Here is a 17,023-nt window from a genome sequence, read left to right as displayed (position 1 = left end):
TGTGTTTACTTGTGTTAGCTTTGTCTAATATTTAAACTTATTTGGTGATCTGAAACATTTAAGTGTAACAAACATGCAAAAGAATAGGAAATCAGGAAGGGGCAAACACTTTTGCACACATCTGTATACACTTGTTTTGAATTGACCTAGTGATGAAATGTGATGTTATCTTAGGCTAAGCAGTGAGGGCAAGTGTGTGTATAACCGAATAATCCCTATACACCACCGATTCTTGAAGTTTCAGCCCAGGGACCAACATTTTTAAAACAAGTATACTGATAAAATGTAAAACTTGTAACATTTATTTATGTTTTATGAACCTTAGAAACCTGTTACATTCTCCGGTATGCTCAGTGATCTCATGTGATAACATTTAATTTTGGGTTTGCTAACTGGGAGTCAGATTAGAGGATATGGAGACATTTTGGGCTTTTTTACGTTAATGCATGTATTTTGGCATATTTGTGGGAGTATGCAATTTGTATACTGAGATCTGAAGACAGATCCGGTTTACTTTATTCTTCAGTCTTTGTATAGTGATACATAAACCTTTAAGTGTGACAAACATGGAAAAGAATAGGAAATCAGGAAGGGGGCAAACACTTTTTCACACAACTGTATTTGTACATTGTAATAAGATCGCTCTTAAGCCTTTGTTTTTCCAAAATAAATAACTCACAGTTTGATAACCTGTCTTCGTATTGTAGTCCAACCATTCCCTTAATAACCTTGGTTGCTCTTCTCTGCACCCGCTTGTAGTTCGGCTATATCCTTCTTATACACTGGAGGCCAAAAATGTACACAGTCTTCTCAGTGTGGCAAAAATTTACTTACACAATCCTGCACTACAAATAATCACTCTGTTGGGGGGTCCTGGAGTATATTCTCACAGAAGTGATTTTTCTAAAAAAAATTCACAGTTAAAGAATTGGCCATGAACACCTGAAAAACAAATAAACTTACCCATAAGGGAGAATATATATATATATATATATATATATATATATATATATATATATATATATATATATACAGGCAAATGAGTATAACACAGATTTTAAAAAGTTTCTTTTCTTGCAAGAATTGCAATAAATATTATAATGTAATAAAAAGATATTGTGTAATACTAAGCAGCCAGTATGCATGGGAGATCTCTGTCAATCCAATACTTGTTGTCACTTATTACTGCTTTGCCAAAGTTCTATGATCAACTCTCCATGTGACAAGTATGTTAGTTGTATACAATTATATAATGTGGCCGTTCCAATACAAATGAGACGGAACTCACACGTTCATGATTTTTCTTGTTTACAAAATTAGACTTTTTTTCTTATCTTGTGCTTTATTCATTTTTCATAGTTTTTTGTTTGTATGCCTTTTTGCCCTCCATTTTTCTTGCATGTAAGAATAAAATATGGAGGTTTCTCAAGATCCTTCTAGCAATTATTTAGTGAAAAGTTGACAGTAAACAGATGGAACAAGGGTGTCATCCATGTGCTATCTGATCTGTCTGCAGACCCTTTCATTTGAAATAAGACATCTCTTTCACGTGGACCATCGGACAGCAAATAAAAGAAAATGATGACATGAATAGCCACATAGAATATAATGTGTCAGTGCACTATCTGTGAGCAAAAATCATACGTATAACAATCACTTACAATTAAATGAAGCCTTAAGGCTATGCACCGACCGACGATCAGCAATAACAGCATTTTGGGCGCAGTGTATTTTCGCTGCGTTCTAATCACACAGTTAAATCCGCATGTGAACTATGTGGATTTAACGCATCTAATGAACGGCTATGGGTGAGACTAAGCTGCGGAGACAAGCGTCTCTGCAGCCAAAATTATCATGCTGTGGCTCGTAAACGCGCACTGCGGGTGAGTTTGCATAGTGTAAAATAAAAGCGCAGTGAGCATGGGATTTCTACAATTCCCATCCACTGTGCTTCTAATGTAGAAAGCTGCTATTGCTGATCGTGGGCACGCAGCCTAAAGGGAATCTGTCAGCAGGGCCGGTTTTAGACAAAGTGGGGCCCTGGGCAACAGTTTAAAGTGACGTCCCAAATGCTCACATATTGCACCATCACACCGACACATTTCGGGTAGCATTTTTATGCGCCGTGTTCAGGCCTCTTTACATTGGCTGAAGAAGAATCATTGGCACAAAACAATCACTAGTAGGACAACCTGTACCTATACAGTATCAAGTTATTAGCAGCATTTCTGCAGTTTTCACCAGGCAATGTGCTGTTGAGAACAATAATTTTTGTTCCGGTATAAACAATCCAATCACTCGATGAATAGGCAGCATTTTGCTCATTTAGCATAATGCACCTAATAGTCCTTCATATAGTATAATGTGCCCCATAGTCCTCCATATAGTATAATGTGCCCCATAGTGCTCCACATAGTATAATGTTCCCCATAATCCTCCATATAGTATAATGTTCCCCAGAGTCCTCCATATAGTATAATACAGTTCCCAGAGTCCTCCATATAGTACAATACACCCTCCATAGTCTTCCTTATAGTATAATACACTCACCATAGTCCTCCATATAGTATAATACACTCCCCATAGTCATCAATATAGTATAATGCATCCAATAGTCCTCCATATAGCATAATGCAACCCCATAGTTCTCCATATAGTACAATGCACTCCCCATAGTATAATGCACCCCATAGTCCTCCATACAGTATAATGCATTCCCCATAGTCCTCGATAGAGTACAATGCAGCCCCCATAGATTACAATGCATTCCCCATAGCATATAATGCAGCCCCCATAGAGTAGAATGCAGCCCCCATAGAGTAGAATGCAGCCCCATGGTCCTCCAGTATTATGGCCATGACACACTCACTGATTTAAAAAAAAGATAAGTACAATACTAACCTCCTTTTATTCCCCTGCTGCTCCGGTCTCTGCTGCTGGCCTACTCAGCAGTTCCACTGCCCAGCTCAGCTTGGCGTGTGATTAAGTGATGTTAATCGCGACTCCTGCGTCAAAAGCAGAGGGAGAATGATGGGAGAGGGAGTGTCACCTGACGCTCCCTCTCTCCATCATTGCTTTTAACTGTATCTGCATCATGCAGATACAACTGAATACCCGATGCAGGGAGGTCGGATCTGACACTGGCAGTAGCCCCACAGACTCAAGGGCCCTATAGCAGCCACTGGATGGGGGCCCCTGGGGGTGTGGGGGCCCTAGGCAAATGCCTAGTTTTCCTGTCCCTAATGCCGTCCCTGTCTGTCAGCAGGATTTTGCTATGTAATCTGAAGACAGCATGAGGTAAAGGTTGAAACATAGATTTCAGCATGCCTCTTTTATCAAACTCTGTGGTTTTCTTTGCTTGCAGTGATTGTTTTAGCTCCAGTAGCTTATCATTGCTGGGACACTGCAGTATACGCATGCTAGTCTGACATGCCCCCTCCTGTGATAGCACCTCACTGTCTATGGACATTGCATATAGAGAGCCTGGTGTGGAAGGGGTTAGCTTGCTCAGCTCTGCTGTATTGCTGTATTGTATGAGTGACAGCTGCACTGAACAAATTGAGTGGGCGTGTTATTGTATTCTAACATTATTTTTGTGTTTATTATTAATGCTTAATATAGTAATAATCCTTATTTCTATAGCACCCACGTAATCCGCAGCACTTTACAATTCAGAGAGGACATGTACAGCCCATATCAGCCATTACACATTATTCAACAATTCAAACAAGAGGAGTAAGGGCCCTGCTCACAGCCTTATAATATATGAGGAAATAAGGGAACACCAAAGGCAAAAAGTGGTGGTTTTGTATGGTCCAACCATGTTTTATAATAAATATGTTTAGGCTGTTCACACCTGCGTTTTGACAGGCTGTTTATCTGTTCTGCTTTTAGGAACACACAAACAGTATTAATGTCCAAAATGGATCTATTTCAAACTAAATTAAATGTAATCAAAATGAAGCCCTTGATTATTATGGGTCATCTGGTTTCCATTTTGAGTAACTTTTTAGAAAAGAAGATAAAGCTCACAAAGGAGGATTTTTTTATTTTGCCCTAAAGCAGACACAGAAGTGAACCCATTCCATGAATTTCGTAATAATGTAATAATAATATTCAGAGTAATCTATCACCCAGCCCGTGCTTTCCTTTCCGCAACTAATCCAAGACTTACATCCTCCATAGTTGAAACCTCTCACTTCTGTATCCAAGACTTCTCTCGTGCTGCTCCAGTTTTCTGGAATGCGCTACCCCAGACAATCCGATTAATACCTAAGCGTGCCTTAAAAACATATCTCTTTAGACAGGCCTATCACCTCACTTCACTAATCCAACTGTTCCCTGTTCCCACTTCTAATTTTTCCTCAGAATCTGGTTCCTCCTATCCATCAGTCTCCATGCCCTACATGCACTCAATAGCACTTGGTAACTGTTTGTAGATACTGGCTAATGACCGAATCCTGCAGCTTTATTTGAATACCCCTAATTATTATAATGATGGCTGGACCATACATGACAGTCACTTTCTAGCTATTGTGTCCCCCCTATTTCCTTATAGAGTGTAAGCTTGTGAGCAGGACCCTCACTCCTCCTGTAGCTCTTGAACTTTGTGTTACTTTGTAATGTTTTTATTGTTTGTGGTTCTGCAGAATATGTTGGCTCTAAAAAAATAAAATTATTATTTTTATTAATCAGTGGGGCCTTGCTGCTATCATTTGTAACAATTATGCAATTGATCCGTGTTAGAAATTTAATTATCTGTCAGATTATTTATATAGATATATACAGACTCCTTAACACTGACATTGCAACACCAAGAAGGAAAAGTCATGGAATTATGTAAATCACAGGATCGATACACATGTTTATGATATAATACTGATAATTGGAAATTGCAAGCCATTAAAATCATGATAATTTTTTTATAGAAAAATGCACATAGTTTAAAACAAATAGAAAAAATGGGACATCACCAGTAAAAAAAAGGGGGAAATCCAAAGATATATTAATCCATAATGGAAGACTTGCTAACATATAGACAAGTCTCAAAGGACCATATGTAGGCTCTTTTAAAGGAGTCCCACTGCACTCGACGCACGTTTCTTGCCTTCCTTGCAAAATGCGCGTCGGGTGCGGTGGGACTCATATATATGACTTGCAGCAGTCTTGGAGCTATATGGGTATTTATTATCTTTTGGATATGTTGAATTTATTTATGCCCTTAGCTTAGCATAGGAGACTTACTTATTGTCTTTACTTACTTGCCTTACTTTCTATGTCACTCATTTAGTTATTTAATTATACTTTACCTGTTGTTCATACCTACATATGATCCTTTGAGAATAGTCTACATGGTAGCAAGTCTTACATTATGGATAAACATATATCTCTTAAATGTCCCCCATTTGACCTGTGGTGTCCCATTTTTTCTATATGTTTTTAAACTTTGTGTATTTTTCTAATAAAAAATTTAGCATGGTTTAAGTGACTTGCATTTTTCTAATTATCAGCATTATTGCTTGTTAATGTATTTAAGACTCATTGCATGATTTGTAAATTTGGGTATTTTTACTTGTTGATGATGTGCAAATGTTGAAAAAATGGAACCAAAATGTTCAGAACATCTGTTTCCTCAACCTAAAATGCATTTAGTAGAGTAGGTCAGACTTTACACTCCAAGTTCATACCATTTCTGGGTTTCTGACCTGCCTATTGACCTTGTATTCCCCAGTAACAAGTTCAATGCCTTCACTAGAGCTAAGTATATAATGGGGAAAACCTGCAAACACTTGCACAAATATTTCTGTTTCTTCAAATAATCTCAGACAGAATTAATGATGTTGTGATTAGGACTCTGCGGAGGCCGTATCATCACTTCCAAAACTCCTTGTACTTTTGTATGCTGAAAATAGTTCTAAATTACATTGGCTGTATGTTTGGGGTTATTGTTCTGCAGCAGAATAAATTTGAAGCCAGTCAGACACCTCCCTGATGGTACAGCAGGATTGATAAGTATCCTGACCAAATTTCCATCTTCTTTTGCTGAAATGCAACTCCAACTTTTCAAGCCTCCACCTTGCTTCACTGTTGCCTGCAGACCCTCATTATTTTACTGCTCTCCAGCATTTTGGAGAACAATCCGCCTTCTATAACAGCTAAATAATTAAAATATTGACTAATCAGTCCAGAACCCTTGCTGCCATTTTTCTGCATCCCGGTTCCTATGTTCATGTGCATAGTTGAGTCACTTGGCCTTGTTTCCATGTAGAGGGATTTGGCTGCAATTCCTCCATGAAGACCACTTGCCAGAAATCCCAGAACAGTAAATGGGTGAAGCTGGGTTACACTGGCTGCTGATTGTTCTCAGCTGCTGACACTTCGGGACATCTTATGATTTTGTAGGGAAGTAAGCATGATGTATCTTTCATCTGCTGCAAAAAGTTTCCATGGCTGACAACTGTGCCTATAGTCATCAATGTTTCCCATTTCTTGGTGTCCACAATGCTGAGAAATACAGGCAGATACTTTTCCATCACAAAATACCATTAAACGGCATCTGATTGACCCGAAATTTATTCTGCACCAGGATATTGACCCCAGACATTAAGTCAATGTCACTAAGAACTATCTTTAGTGTAAAGAACAACGAATCTTGGAAGTAATTAAATCACAGAGCCCTGATCTGAGCATCATCGAGTTTGTCTGGGATTACAGGTGAAAGCAAGTTGCGCGATACAGTGACAGACAGAAGGCAGAGCAAGGGTTAACAAATTTAACAATTTTAATTTAACAGGGGGGTAACGTCTTGCAGGGAGATGAAGGATTAAACGGGGTAGCAGCAGTCGAATTGTTAAAGATATGCAGAGTAAATAACCAAAGTGACAGCTGTTCTTTCGTGCACTTATCGTGTCAGGAGTTGAACCTCAGACTGCATGTACTATTTGGGGATTGGTAGCACCAACAACGGCTGGCGCGGTGCTTGTCCAAGAAGATTATGTTGGTTACGGCGGTCCATCTTCTGGCGGCAGCAGTCGGTCTCCGGCACCTTCCGCTGAGACCCTAGTCCATGAGCATATGCGGCCCGAGCAAACAAGGCCGCGTCACTATCAGGGTCCACTGTGGGTGGGCAGGTAAATGCTGGTAAGGTGGGCCGCAAACATCTGTCCAGTACCCGATTTTCTCTATGCGGTATGTGCGCTGTACTCATGGCCACGAAGCGCACAGCACCTCTCTCTGAGTTACCGGGCACACTGCACTTCTCTCTCTGTAATCCCCGCTCATGACGGCAGGAGTACATGGACGCATGCCGGCGCAGTCCCGGTTTTCAAGGGACGGAGCACTCCTCTCTCTCTGCTGCGCGTTGCCTGTTCCCGCTTACTGCTTCCGTGCGCACTGTGGCTGTTGCCGCTTAGCCACACCCCATGTTTCTGAGTGTAAAGGTCTGTCCTGTCACTTACTCTTTCCCCCGGACAACAGAGGAGACAACCCCGACAGTTCCAGACCCAGCACAGGACAGGTACCCACGGCCCGGTTCCCCTCCTTACACAGGGATTGCATGAAGAGACAGAATGGTTTATGCAAACCTACATCCACAGAAGATTTGTGATTAGTTCTCCAAGATATTTGGAACAACCTCCCTGACGAGTTCCTTCAAAAACTGTGTGCAAGTATAAGTGTACCTAGAAGAACTGATCCTGTTTTGAAGGTAAAGGGCGGTCACAGCAAATATTGATTTGATTTAGATTTCTCTTTTTGTTCATTCACTTAACATTTTGTTAATTGATAAAAATAAACTATTAACACTTCTATTTTTTAAATAATTATTTGCAGCATTTTCGTATTTATATATACATACTGCAATTTTTTTATTAATAGTTTCAAAATTTCTTTTTTTCAGTAGAATAGTTAACCCAGATTTTTTTAGTTATTCACACAATGAAGCAGAGATTTATTGAGAACACGTTTCTGTAATGCAAATCTTTCCATCATTCCTTCTGCACGCTAAGAAAAAGACACAGTAGCACACAATGAACTGTTTAAAGTATACAGTTACATGACTCCTCTGTCTGGATCTGCCTTCATCACATTATTTCACAACAGGTCTCACTGGTAGCTAAACAGACATCAGTTAGAGAGCAAGTAATCCAAAAGGCCAAGCTTATCTTGTTTTATCCAAACAATTCTCTTTTATTTTTTCTTTATAGAGATTTAAATATTTTACTTAAACTCATTAAAAAAGAAATAAAAACCTTTTAGTTTTATCTTATTACAATCTGAAAGGCAACTTATTATACGGCACAAACAACTGGCATAAGAGGTCAAAACAAGAGAGCGGAGACCCCATAATAATGATCAGATTGAGCCTGACTGACTGAACCCCATCTCCATGTATCACCCCTGACTGACTGAGCCCCCTCTCTATCTATCACCCCTGACTGACTGAACCCCTTCTCCATGTATCACCCCTGACTGACTGAGACCCCTCTCTCCTGTATCACTCACCCCTGACTGACTGAGCCCCTCTCCCTGTATCTTCCCTGACTGCCTGAGACCCTTCTCTCCTGTATCACCCTGACTGACTGAGCCCCTTCTCCCTGTATCACACCCCTGACTGACTGACTGAGCCCCTCTCCCTGTATCACCCCTGACTGACTGAGCCCCCTCTCCCTATACCACCCCTGACTGACTGAACCCCTTTCCCTGTATGACCCCTGACTGACTCAGCCCCCTTTCCCTATACCACCCCAGAGTGACTGAGACCCCTTCTCCCTGTGTAACCCCTGACAGACTGAGCTCCTCTCCCTGTATCACCCCTTACTGAGCCCCCTCTCTCTGTATCATCCCTTACTTACTGAGCCCCCCTCCCTTTATCAACCCTTACTGACTGAGCCCATCTCCCTGTATCATCTCTGACTGCCTGAGCCCCCTCTCCCTGTATTACCCCTGACTGACTGAGCTCCTCTCCCTGTATCACCCATTACTGAGCCCCCTCTCCCTGTATCACCCCTGACTGACTGAGCCCGTCGCCCTGTGTAACCCCTGACTGACTGAGCCGTCTCCCTGTTTAACCCCTGACTGACTGAGCCCCTTCTCCCTGTGTCACCCCTGACTGACTGAGCTCCTCTCCCTGTATCACCCATTACTGAGCCCCCTCTCCCTGTATCACCCCTGACTGAGCCCCTCTCCCTTTATCACCCCTTACTGACTGAGCCCGTCTCCCTGTGTAACCCCTGACTGACTGAGCCCCCTCTCCCTGTATCACCCCTGACTGACTGAGCCCCTCTCCCTGTATCACCCCTGACTGAGCCCCTCTCCCTGTATCACCCCTGACTGACTGAGCCCCTCTCCCTGTATCACCCCTGACTGAGCCCCCTCTCCCTTTATCACCCCTTACTGACTGAGCCCGTCTCCCTGTATCACCCCTGACTGAGCCCCCTCTCCCTTTATCACCCCTTACTGACTGAGCCCGTCTCCCTGTATCACCCCTGACTGGCTGAGCCCCCTCTCAGTGTATCACCCCTTACTTACTAAAACTTTTCTTCCTCCACCACTAACAAAATGAGGTACTTCATAAAACATTATGGCCTTTTAGGTTCCAAAGAGAATTCTTTACAAATTGTATGGGGGACCATGGGGAAAAGCTACTTTGATTTCACTCCTGTATCATACATAAGTGATTTAGGCCACCACCATTAGAGGGGACATTCACATAATGTATTTGCTGCAGAATTTCTAACATGGAAATCCCACAGCATATTAACAGCGGAAATTACCACACAGATATTGCGCAGATATTGCTGCATTTGCTACTACACAATGACGCACCTTTACCACTGACCTGATTCTTTATATTGCAAAGGATGATATCGCTGGTGAATATCCGCAGCATGAATTGACTCATTGTTCATGTCAAATCTGCAGCATCGGTCAATTCATAAAATCTCACCCACAGCGCTGGTGCTATAAAACATTGGCTTGGTGGTTAATAAACACCAGAGACCTTTATCATTGAGTTTGCATGAAAATGTGGCGACAGCTCTTTCTATAACTTTAACAAGTGTACTACCTTATTATACCGATATTACCATGTTTTACCACACAACTGGTGGTCTAGTATTTATTTCTGTGTAGCTACATAGAGGGCCCCAAGAATGATTTTCTCTGGCAGGCCCAAGATACTCCAGTCCGACGCTGATTATGATGCTAGTTTTTCTACTCAGAAAAGAATAACAAAGGGGTCGATTGATTAAAGACTAGCATTGCGTATACCAGTATTAGGGAAGGGGCTCCGTGGAGTACAATGCACCTAACTCATTAAGCAGTGCAAGCCACTTAATGAGTTAGGTTCATCTGTTAATTCGGAGCGTCTCCGCCAAAAATGTACTCCAGTCAAGGACTGGAGTACCTGTCTGGAGTAAGTTAGGTCACTAAAGTAGCATAACTTATCTTGAATTTGATGGACTGTTGTAGCCATGCCCAGTCCATTTGGTCAGTAAATGCCAAATGTCACATGTTGCTCAAAATATTATGATTTATTAAGGTGTTTTATGTTTTTTTTTTTACATTAATACTTTTTCCATGACCCTCGGGCTTATTTGCTACACTCATAGTAAGACCAGTTTCACACATCCATGTTTCATGGTCAAAGCATGAACTCAAATGCATGGACTGGCCATGGGCCTCCTGACTGAAAATCAAGTCTCATAGGCATTAATAAGACTGTCGAGTTTGGGTCAGGAGACACACGTCCAGTCTGTGAAGCTCGGTCCTTACTTGGACCATGGATGCATAAAACCAGCATACCTATGTGGTTCCACTAGTAAGGGGGTGCTGTACATGTAGAAGAATACAAACCAAGACTGGGCTCCATTATGTTATCTCTAAGGGTTCCCTTACAATGTGATAGTCCACCAGTATGGTTCTTACTCCCTTGTACTTGATATAGTGCATGCATGTGTGCTGTTATCTATCATACATGGTCTATGCTTTCATGTTAATAACACAAAAAAAACACAGATAGGGCGCGTACGTGAAAAAATGACGTCTGAATGTGGCCTTTGCTTGTGAAATGTAATTTATCTAGGTCTGACCTAATGATAGCTTTCTTATAAATGCATGATAGCTTTCTAACTGCGGCTGAGTGTTCTCTTATTAGAATGGTATTTCCAAATATTAAAAGATTTGAAAATTGTGAATAGGGTACATACTGTTCCCCTTACATGTGGAATCCATACATGGTGAGAGAGCAGACCATGCGGTGCAGTGATGAAGTCAGGCACATTCTGGAATGATTGTAATACTCAGCTCTTTGGAAGGTCGCACTAATCTCCATGTAAAGCACCATGGAATCAATGGTGCTACATAAATAAATAATAATAATAATAATACTGGTCTATTAGGGATATATAGTATGTGGTTGTTGTGTTCCTGACATGTACCTTTTCTCACGTTCAGGGAGTTCTGCCAGCGCTCTCTCAGAAGATCACCTTCAGACTGCTCCATTTTTACTCGTTCTTTCGACAACTCTGTCTTCATCATTGAAGGAAACAGAAGACGAGTAGCCTTGGAAGTCACATTAGAAAACCGCGGGGAGAACGCATATAGCACTATGCTCAACATTTCCTACTCCCAGAACCTTCAGTTTGCCAGTCTGATAACCAAGGTGAATAATCCATTAGCACATTTTATAATAGAGTTGCTCAGATGATGAGTAAGACTTTAGAATGAGGTGGATTTTATTAATGAACCCATAGATTCTGGACACGTGTGGTATGATGCCTCCATGGCCATGCAATCTGTGCAAGACCAAGGAAGGTTCTTGTAATGAAAAGTCATCTTGTGTTTCTTTTAGCCATATATGCATCAGTATTTACGGTAGTTTAGGACAGTTTTCTTCAATGTTGAGCTACTGTAATTTTTTTGAGTTTATCTACTATATAATCGTCTAACTAATTCTGTCTGTCTCTCTGTTTGTAACGGAAATCCCGAATCGCTGATTGGTCGTGGCCGGCGCAGTCCAGCTGCGAATTGGCGGGGAATTCAAACGACGCACGCCACCCCTACCGTCAGGGTCGGTTTAAGGCAAAGTGGGGCCCTAGGCAAAGTTTAAAATGGGGCCTCAAATGCTAACGTATTGCACATCACACAGAACCATTTCGATTGTCGTTACATGCGCTGAGTTCATGCTGCTAAATGAGTGTGATCGACAATATTGAAGTCGTTCGACGCTTGTTTTCCGGCCTTTTTTCCACCGTCTGAGAAAGAATGATGGGGACAGAACAATCACTAATGGATCAATCTGTCCCCATACAGTATCATGTTATCAGCAGCACATCTACAGTTTACACCCCATAGTCCTCCATATAAATTAATGTGCCCCATAGTCCTCGATGTAATATAATGTGCCGCATAATCCTCCATATAGTATAATACACTCCTCATTGTGCTCCATATAGTATAACGCACCGCCATAGTCATCCATGTAGTACAATTCACTTCCCATAGTATAATGCACCCCATAGTTCTTCATATAATGTATTCCCCATAGTCCTCGATACAGTATAATGCAGCCCACATATAGTATAATGCATCCACCCCATAGAGCATAATGCAGCCATCCCACAGAGTATAATGCAACCCCGCCATACAATATAATGTAACCCCCCATAGTATAATGCAGCCGCCCCTTAGAGCATAATGCAACTACCCCACAGAGTATAATGCAGCCACTCCACAGAATATAATGTAACCCCCTATAGAATATAATGCAGCCCCCCTCATAGAGTATAATGCAGCCCCTCCATAGAATATATGGCAGCCCCCCCATAGAATATAATGCAGCCCTTATATAGTGGAATGTAGCCCCTCCATAGAATACAATGTAGCCCTCCTCATATAGTATAATGCAGCCCCCCATAGAATATAATGTAGCGCCCTCATAAAGTACATTGAAGCCCCCATACAATATAATCTAGCCCCCCCATAGAATATAATGCAGCCCCCATAGAATACAATGTAGCCTCCTCATAGAGTATAATGTAATCACCCCCATAGAATATAATAAATATAATACAGCCCCCCATAGAATATAATGTAGACCCAAATAGAATATAATACAGCCCACCTCACCATAGAATATAATGTAACCCCCCATATTATATAACACAGCCTCCCCCATAGAATATAATGTAAAATGTACCCCCCCATGGTATATAACACAGCCACATAGTATATAGCCCAGAACCAAATGGTATATATAGTTCAGCACCACATGGTATATATAGCCCAGCACCACGTGGTATATATATATATATACAGTATATATATATATATATATATATATATATAGCCCAGCACCACATGGTATATAGCCCAGCACCACATGGTATATAGCCCAGCCACACATGGTATATATAGCCCAGCCACACATGGTATATATAGCCCAGCCACACATGGTATATATAGCCCAGCACCACGTGGGATATATAGCCCAGCACCACATGGTATATAGCCCAGCACCACATGGTATATAGCCCAGCACCACATGGTATATAGCCCAGCCACACATGGTATATATAGCCCAGCCACACATGGTATATATAGCCCAGCCACACATGGTATATATAGCCCAGCCACACATGGTATATATAGCCCAGAACCCAATGGTATATAGCCCAGCCACACATGGTATATAGCCCAGGCCACACATGGTATATATCACACAGCACCACATGGTATATATAGACCAGCCACACATGGCATATAGCCCAGCACCAAATGGTATATATAGTCCAGCCACACATGGTATATAGCCCAGCCACACATGGTATATAGCCCAGCCACACATGGTATATAGCCCAGGCCACATATGGTTTATATAGCCCTGCACCACATGGTATATATAGATGAGCCACACATGGTATATGTAGACCAGCCACACATGGTATATAGCCCAGCACCACATGGTATATATAGACCAACACCACATGGTATATAGCCCAGCCACACATGGTATATAGGTATATAGACCAGCCACACATGGTATATAGCCCAGGCCACACATGGTATATATATAGCCCAGCAGCACATGGTATATATAGACCAGCCACACATGGTATATAGCCCAGCCACACATGGTATATATAGCCCAGCACCACATGGTAGATCAGCCACACATGGTATATAGCCCAGGCCACATAGCATAAACCCCCCCCCCAAAAAAAAGGCCCCACAGTCCAGCACACACAACGATATATATAAAAAAAGAACACTCCTCACCTTCTCCTCTTGCCCGCGCTGCTGGCTGCTTCTGTCTCCTGCTCTGCCTGGCACCGCTGTGTCAGAGGCAGAGCGGGAAATGATGGGAGAGGGAGCGTCAGCTGACGCTCTCTCCTCCATCAATGCAGAGGGGGAGTCGGTAGCCGGCCCTGCCTACCGTCGGGAGATCTGCTGGTCATCTCCTGCCGCACGGAGGTCAGCCGCGACCAATCAGCAACAGGTGCCGCCCGCAAACTACATACATATTCTAGTATACTTGATGCGTTAATATCGGGCCACCATCTAGTAACATATAACAGCCTTATACTGATGCTACAGAGGCAAGGACTGGAGGAAACTATGTGCAAATGGCTAAAGAATTGGCTAAATGACAGGAAACAAAGATTAGTCATAAATGGTACATTCTCTAAAAGGGATAGAGTCAGCAGTAGGGTACCGTAGGGATCTGTACTGGAGGCAGTGGGGACCGCAGGGATCTGTACTGGAGGCAGTGGGGACCGCAGGGATCTGTACTGGGGGCAGTGGGGACCGCAGGGATCTGTACTGGGGGCAGTGGGGACCGCAGGGATCTGTACTGGGGGCAGTGGGGACCGCAGGGATCTGTACTGGGGGCAGTGGGGACTGCAGGGATCTGTACTGGGGGCAGTGGGGACTGCAGGGATCTGTACTGGGGGCAGTGGGGACCGCAGGGATCTGTACTGGAGGCAGTGGGGACCGCAGGGATCTGTACTGGGGGCAGTGGGGACCGCAGGGATCTGTACTAGGGGCAGTGGGGACTGCAGGGATCTGTACTGGGGGCAGTGGGGACCGCAGTAATCTGTCAGAGCTGGGCAAAAGTGGCATGTGCATGCCATAAGTCACAAAATGTTAGCGTAGCCTCATGTTGGGCCAACATTTTGTGGCTTTTCAAAGCTTTTTAAGTTAGAATTCTGGCGTAAAAGCTTTGATGAATCGGACCAATAGAGTTGCTGTACCCTAGTGTTGAGCTCATGTGCTAGAGTTGTAGAGCTAACTTGCATAATCAGCTAGTCAGATTTAAAGCTTCATTTCTCAGACCTAGAAATAAGTGTATGGAGCGTAATAGACCTTGTTGTAATGCAGGAATTGGCTAATATAAAGTTATTGTATCAGTTTAGGCTATGGGTAGAGTTCAGTTTAACTCTAAATGTACTTTTGTATGTTTATTCCACAGGAAGAATCAGACATTAAGATTGAATGCAAAAATGCTGAGCGTGTACTCTACAGCAAGATCTGCAATGTCAGTTTCCCATTTTTCAGAGCCAAAGCCAAGGTAGGAAACAAATATTGTGGTTCACAATTACCACTCTGGATGGACATATTTAATATAGTTACTCTTCTAGACTTGGAATGGGAGAAACGTTTAGTTTTGTCTCATCTTATAAAGAAAATTCCTCCTATAAGTAGACAAATGATGAGTATAAGGCCACATGTTCAGTATTTGGTCAGTATTTTACCTCAGTATTTGTAGCCAAAACCAGGAGTGGCTGATAAATACAGTAGTGGTGACGTGTTTCTATTACACTTTTCCTCTGATTCTCCCACTCCTGGTTTTGGCTTACAGATACTGATGTAAAATACTGACCAAATACTCAATGTGTGCAAGTGGCCTAATTAGAGAGAACAATATAGATTTTTTCTTATGTGACTGTATTTTACTATGAACTCCAGTTTTCCACTTCTGTAGAACAGTTTTCACACTATGAGTGTAATTGGATGGGTTTGACGTGGTTTCGGGAGGTCGAGGAAAATAGTCAATTCATAGTCAGTGTTCTTATACATTCAGATTATGGGAGGTACCTAAAACTGATAGACTGCTTATAGTAACTATTTTTCATATAAGATCTTCCTTATGATACACAATATTATACATACCACCCCTCTTTTTTAGCCTTTTCAGTAGTTTGTATGTCAAAACAATGGCATATTCATATGGTCTCTGCATTAAATCCATTTAAAAGATTATAAAAAGTCCAACAAAATTTCTTGTTCATGGGCCACATGTGAAAATGTCTCAAGAAATACTTTAAAAATAACTTTGCCCACTCTTCTGCAGTGTATGTAAAAGTTTGTTCTCCACACTACTTGATACATGGACTACATTAAACAGCTTCATCTGAAGACCGATTTGTTCCAAAAAGTTTAAAAGACTCATTCCCAGAATTCATAAGATAAGGCATAACTTACTGATTGCTTTGGGTCTGACAGGAACCCATAGTGATCCTGAGAACAGGGTTTTGGATTCCTGGAACTGAGCTCCCCATTTCTAATGGAGTGAATGTGTGCATGGTTGACCTCCACGCCCTTTCAGTGTCTATGGTTCCCGAGATCCAGAGCCCCATTCTCAGTATTGCTGGGTGTCCCAATACTCGGACCCCCAGTGATCAGTTATCCTTTATCCCATGGATAGGGGATAACTTGGGATTCTGGAAATAACTTTTTAGTGCTCAAGTGGGAAATACAACAGTGATCTTTCAATAGAAGTCCTAGTTCAGGAGGTGTACGGGATGTCGGGACGGATGCCAATTTGTGCTACTTATCTCTTTCTAATAGGTGGCGTTCCGACTTGATTTTGAATTCAGTAAATATATTTTTCTGCCATCTCTGCAAATACATCTCGTCACAGGCAGGTAAGTTATGTGTTGCATCTATACCCGAAAATGGCCTTACATGGTCTGTAGATTGATGTCCACCCAACGGCTGCATATTTAACAGCATGCTTTTTTTT

General features: G+C 42.1%; 1 protein-coding gene across 1 annotated transcript in view; it reads left to right on the top strand.

Moving 5' to 3' along the window:
* The window catches only part of ITGA11 (integrin subunit alpha 11), a 243,032-nt gene that overhangs the window by 200,596 nt on the left and 25,413 nt on the right, over positions 1-17,023 (top strand). Inside the window, exons 20-22 of the mRNA XM_073568948.1 lie at positions 11,455-11,662; positions 15,470-15,568; positions 16,849-16,925. Of these exons, the coding sequence (XP_073425049.1) occupies positions 11,455-11,662; positions 15,470-15,568; positions 16,849-16,925 (384 nt within the window). The remainder of the gene's footprint in view (positions 1-11,454; positions 11,663-15,469; positions 15,569-16,848; positions 16,926-17,023) is intronic.

The sequence above is a fragment of the Dendrobates tinctorius genome, unplaced genomic scaffold (assembly GCF_039654945.1).
Source record: "Dendrobates tinctorius isolate UK_male_01 unplaced genomic scaffold, ASM3965494v1 ptg000022l, whole genome shotgun sequence".
Lineage (NCBI taxonomy): Eukaryota > Metazoa > Chordata > Amphibia > Anura > Dendrobatidae > Dendrobates > Dendrobates tinctorius.
The sequence above is the reverse complement of the archived record's forward strand: the minus strand, read 5'-3'. Positions and strand labels throughout refer to the sequence as shown.